Below are 5,940 nucleotides of genomic sequence, written 5' to 3'. Positions count from 1 at the left end.
GACGACTCTGGACAACGGCTTCCCAGAGTTTCATCTGATCAAATCGCAGAACACTTCTCAAAGTGAGCCCAAAACAAAGCTACACATCAGGGCTTATATAGCCTTCTCCTGGCTCAGAGAATGTAACAACCTTATTGACTCACTGGCCAATCAAGAAGTATCTACTGAAAACCGAGCCTCCCACCCCAGGTTCCAGGTGCACTTTAGCCTAGGGGCAGGAAAGATCTTTAAATTTACATTCCCATTACACCAGGTGACCTAGGACAAATCCCTTAGCTTTTCTGAAAAGCACTTTCCTTGTCTGCCCAATGAGGAGATTGAGGCCAATGATCTCCAAACAGCCTTCCAGAGCTAAAGTGAGTCAGTGTTGAACTTTGAAGTCAGAAAGTCTTTATTTCTAATTCATCCCCAGACACTTAATGTCTGGGTGAGCCTGGGCAAGTCACTTAACATTTTTCAGATTCAGTTCCCTTGTCTGTAAAGCACTTTGCAAATCTTAAAGCATTATCTAGAATTGTTGGTAAAGTTGTGATCCGCTTATCCTAGGTAGAAATCACTGTGCCACCAACACCCTGGGTCCCGTTTCAGTCACCTCCTTCTATAGCCGCATGACTCGCAGGACCCTTTGCTAATAACCCTCTTGGTGATGCTCTGGACTTCCTCGCAATTCAGTGCCCACCTTGAGTGTGGCCCCCGTCACAGAAAGGCTTTCCTGTGCTGCTGTAGACATATGCTCAGTCTCTGTTTTCCATTAGAATCCTATGAGTAGGTATAATGTTAATGGGATATAAGATCTTCCGCACCCATTAACAGGTCTCACATGGAGCCCATTAAGGGAAGCTTGCTCAGGGGAGGCTGGCTTGGGAAGGCTTTCACACCTTTTGCTAATTTATAATTAGGCCCCGATGCCCTCTAGCTCTAAAAAGGGTATCTGTACTCTGAGGTTAGCATTTTACTTTGGGACTCACTCATTGGAAGAGCGCTCTTGTGATTTGACCAGATGAGATTCTGAGTAGCAGTTAAGGAGCCAGAGGTTGGTGCTTCTCTCTCTGGTGACTATATATGTATTGCCTGGGTCGCACCGCTGGATCTGTCTGTTAATCTGTCCTGATTTCTCAGACAGTTAGAAGCCCTGTCTGTTGATCTATATTTTCTGTCTGTATTTTGTCTGAAATTCACAGTACTTACTTTTTCCCTGAACTAGTGAATATAATCAAATGGGATTTTTGACCTCTTAAACAGCTCTCTTTCCTAGAAAAGCAGATCTCAGAGCCTGTAGCAGCAGCCATTCTGGGGATACCAGCATGGTTGCCTTTACAGGTGTAGCCCAGGGCACAGCACAGACCTGTGCAATCCCACAGGGACCATCAGGAGCTCAGGGAAAGGCAGGAAAGGACTGAGAGCTCAAACCAGCCAGGATGCATCTGAGCAGAGGGACAAGGGGGAGTCCTGCCCCGGGGGGCATAATTTCAATTTTTTTTTCACTTTTCTAATGTGTATGCATTTGTTTTACAGAGACTGAACAAATATAATTCTATTTATTATGGTTAACATTATCCAGTGCTTTGAGGCTGACAGAGTATTTTATAAATTTTTTACTCATTTTATCTTCAAAGCAACCTGGGAAAGCAGGTGCTATGAATTTTCTCCCCATTTTACAAATGAGGGAAGTGAAGCAGACTGTACTTAAGTGACTTGCTTTGGGTGATACAACCCTTAAGGTCTGAGGCTAAAAAAAACTCAGGTCTTCCTGACTCTAGGCCCACCACTCCAGTTACTGAGCCATGTAGTATGAGACATGTCCTTCATTCCATATCATCCCCTAACAACACAAACACGCAATATACACACACATGTGCACATACACAGTGCACACACACTCATACACACTCGCATACATTAACCCTCACACAAACACTCACACACACACATACTTTGCCCACCCTGAGTAGGTCTGTCTTTTCAACCCCCACCTCAGAGGAAAGTGACAGAGGCTGGTAGGAATCCAGAGGACAGAGGTGTCCATGTGAGCTGTCCTTGGTTCCAGTCTCTGTCATGATCTGCCTCACTGATTCTGACAGGGATCTCTCTTGATGAAAGTAAGTCTTCTCACCCACTTGCACATTACTGTGTGTCTTGAGAATTGAGGGGACTGAGCTGGACTTGGAAACTTGGCAGTCCTGGGCAAGGGCAGTCAAGCAGCAATGACTTGACCAATGAGGTGAAGGGTGGTTGTGGGCATCCACATCTCAGCTTGGAGAACACCATTTCTACTAAACAACTGCTCTTCTGCCCAGGGTGGCCTGGGCTCTACTTGCCCTGAGAAAAAAGTTCCTTTTTTTGGGTCAGGGAGAAATCTTGGATGTTCAGAACGTTATGCATTTAAGAATTGTCCAAAAGAGGAATGGGGGTCCTCAGGAGGTCACGGATGTCTTTTCTTCACTGGGGGCCTTATGAGGAGGTTCAATGACCACCTTCATGGATAGGGACAAGCATGAGTTTGATTCAGTGGACCCTGATGTTCAACATAAATCTGAATTCCGGACCTTCCAGAGCTCCAAGCAGAAAATAAAAAGCAGCCTGGTTTAGGGATTGAAGTGTTTGGTGTGGAATTAGGAAGATTTGTGTTCAAATTCTGCCTCTGATGATTTCCGACAGGGTAACTGTTCAATGAACACCTAATCTTTTCATTGCCCCCATGCAACTCCAAATTATGGGACATGTTGGTCTGTATTAATGGAGAAAAACATTCTACCCTAGCTGTGTGACCTTGAGCAAAGTCAAAAACCTCTCTAAATGTCAATGTCTTCATCAGTAAGATTCCTTGCCATACCTGCTGGGAAGTGGAAGGACAGTAAGGGCAGTGCCCATCCCAGCTGGGATCGCTGATGATCTCATCTCACTGAAAGGCTGGTTTGGATAATTGCTAAGTTTAGAATTTTTGTAAGAGGAAAGAAAGAAAATCATCCTGTCCTCTCAATCCATCAGCAAGGATTTGTGTGTCTACAATGCATAGGCATGGTGCTGAGTACAGAGATAGACACACAGGAGAGACCCTTCTCCCACGAGAGTGCAAACGTACTAAGAGAGTAATCCCATACCCGAACCCTTCATCCAAGCCCCTCTCAACCATTTAGTGTCTGGGTGACTTCAGGCCAGTCACGTAAGCATTCTGGCCCTTGGCTCTTCCTATGAAAAGTGAGGGGGACTGACCAGACTGACCTCTCTGGTTCTTTCAGCCCTGGAGCTATGATTCTGTGATCCCAAATAAATATGAAATGTATACAAGTTAAGTACCAAGGCTCCTTGGGCAGTATTTATGCACATGGGTGAAAGCCAAATACCCAACATTCCAATTTCCCTTCAACTCAGCTCACTTCTTAAGTGATAACATTTAAGCTTAATTTTCCTTTCAGTAATGGCACACCAGCAGCTGTTAACCAAATTCTGCAGACGTGCTGGGAAGAAACTGGCAAGTAAACAACTTACTTATCATGGAAACTATGTTCTTGTCATCGCTGGCTCCAGTCTGGGCTGTAAAAGGAAAGTGGGTGATCGAGGTAAACAGAGTCATGAATTCCAGCTGAACTTGAATTCTCTTTGCAGGCTACGTGTCGGACCCCATGAGCCCTATGCCCTTCCAGGCCCCTCAGCATGGGGGCAGCTCGGAGGACAACAACTGACCGGTCGGGCACCTATCTGAGGAGACACTAGCTCCTGAGCGACTACCCCAAGGCTCTGGGGCATCTGGCCTTCCAGTTACAGGGGAAGTTCATCCAAGAAATCACTGTACATGGCTTTACTTATTTACCGATTCTGTCTAATGTTCAGCCACAAATTGGGCTTGGGATTTATGTCGAAAAGATTAAAATGCAAAAGAATTAAGCAAGAAACGGAGGTTGAAAAATCGTTTTTAATTTTGTAAACTAACACTAAGTTAATCACTATATTCATTATTTCATAGCATTATTTGTAGACAGTGCTACAGTCCAGAGTGGTCACATGTTGTCATTAGTCTAGCAAGCTTGTTTCTAAGCTGAATTATGAAGAAACATGGATTTGAGAATTTATTATTATGTTCTCAGAATATTGCACCCCCCATCTCTGTCTGTATGTGTTTCTGTCTGTCCATCTCTCTCTATCTCTCTCTGTCTGTCTCTGTCTCTTTCTCTCTTCTCATTTTTTTTTGGGGGGGGAGCTTGGATGAAATATTTTTATAAACATTTAGAATTGATTGCAGCTATATGTTCATTGCATTTTGACAACAGGCCTTTTCCAGTGAAGACACTTGAACTGAGAGGGAAGGGGGAAGGGGGCAAAAGAGGGAGGCGGGGAGAAGAGATGGGGAGAAAGAATAAAAGGAAGGAAGGAAGACAGGCAGATTCAAAAAGAAAAAATGCATCCATCCTCTAGAGCTTCACCCCAAAAAATAGCATCTTACTGTTTAAGGTTATTTTCTTTTTGTCTTTATTAATTTATTTGTTTACTTTTAGTTTACAAGATTCAGTTCCACAATCCCTTGAGTTTCAAATTTTCTCACTCCCTCCCCCCCAAATGGCAGCATGCAATTAAGTATAGTGTCCACAAACACTTCCACATTAGACATTAATAAGGTTATAAAGAAGGATTGTAATGAATGGAATGAACAATGGGAAAGAGGAAACAAAATCAAACAAGAAAAGGACAGAGAGCAGGTAGTTTTCTTCAATCTGCATTCAAACTCTGTTCTTTCTAGTTCTTTCTCTGAATGTAGACATCTCTCTCCATCATGAGTCTTTTGGAGTTGACTTATAACCCTGCATTGCTGAGAAGAGTCCAGTCTATCAAAGTTGGTCATCACATACATTGTGTCTGTAATTGTGTACAGATTTCTCTTGCTTCTGCTGTTCTCACTTAGCATCAGTTCATATAAGCCTCTCCAGGTAAATAGGAAATCCATTTGATCCTCATTTCTTATAGCACAATAGTATTCCATTAATTCATATACCACAGCTTATTTAGCCATTCCCCAATTGATGGGCATCCCCTCAATTTCCAATTCTTTCCCACCACAAAAAGAGCTGCTATAAATATTTTTGCTCATATGGATCTTCCTCCCACTTCTCTGATCTCTTTGGGATACGACCCTAAAAGTGGTATTGCTGGGTCAAAGGGTATGAAATTATTTATAGCCCTTTGGAATCTCCAGAATTGCTCTCCAGAATTTCTCTAGAATCTCCAGATTGCTCTCCAGAAAGGTTGAATCAGTTTACAGCTCCACCACCAATGCATTAGTGTTCCAATTTTTCCATATCCTCTCCAGCATTTGTCATTTTCCTGTTTTGTCATCTTCGCCAATCTGACCCATGAGATGTGATACCTCAGAGTTGTTTTGATTTGCATTTCTCTAATCAATAGTGATTTAGAGCATTTTTTCATATGCTTATAGATATCTTTAATTTCCTCCTCTGAAAACTGTTTGTTCATATCCTTTGGCCATTTATCATTTGGGGAATGACTGGTATTCTTATAGAGTTGACTCAATTCTCTGTATATTTTAGAAATGAGGCCTTTATCAGGGACATTGGTTGTAAAAATTCTTTCCTAATTTTCCACTTCTCTCTTAATCTTGGTCATATTGATTTTGTGCAGAAACTTTTCAATATAAGGTAATCAAAATTATCCATACTGCATTTTATAATACTTTCTAATTCTTTTTTGGTCATAAAGTCTTCCTCTCACCATAGATCTGACAGGTACACTATTCCTTGCTTTCCCAGATTGCTTACAGTATCAGCCTTTATATCTAGATTGTACACCCATTTAGATTTGATTTTGTTATACAGTGTTAGATAATGGTCTATGCCCAGTTTCTGCCATACTATATTCCAGTTTTCCCAGGAGTTTTTGTCAAACAGTGAGTTCTTATCCCAAAAACTGGGGTCTTTGGGTTTATCAAAC

General features: G+C 42.3%; 1 protein-coding gene across 1 annotated transcript in view; it reads left to right on the top strand.

The window, feature by feature from the left end:
- Positions 1–3,851, top strand: part of LOC138165142 (serine/threonine-protein kinase TNNI3K) — a 369,986-nt gene extending 366,135 nt beyond the window's left edge. The window contains exon 25 of the mRNA XM_069093295.1: positions 3,607–3,851. Coding sequence (XP_068949396.1) covers positions 3,607–3,683 — 77 coding nt within the window. The 3' untranslated portion in view covers positions 3,684–3,851. The remainder of the gene's footprint in view (positions 1–3,606) is intronic.
- The last annotated feature ends 2,089 nt before the right edge of the window (positions 3,852–5,940 follow it).

This window comes from Petaurus breviceps, unplaced genomic scaffold (assembly GCF_028583685.1).
Source record: "Petaurus breviceps papuanus isolate PSGF00001 unplaced genomic scaffold, PetGlider_PUasm1.0 208, whole genome shotgun sequence".
NCBI lineage: Eukaryota > Metazoa > Chordata > Mammalia > Diprotodontia > Petauridae > Petaurus > Petaurus breviceps.
The sequence above is the reverse complement of the archived record's forward strand: the minus strand, read 5'-3'. Positions and strand labels throughout refer to the sequence as shown.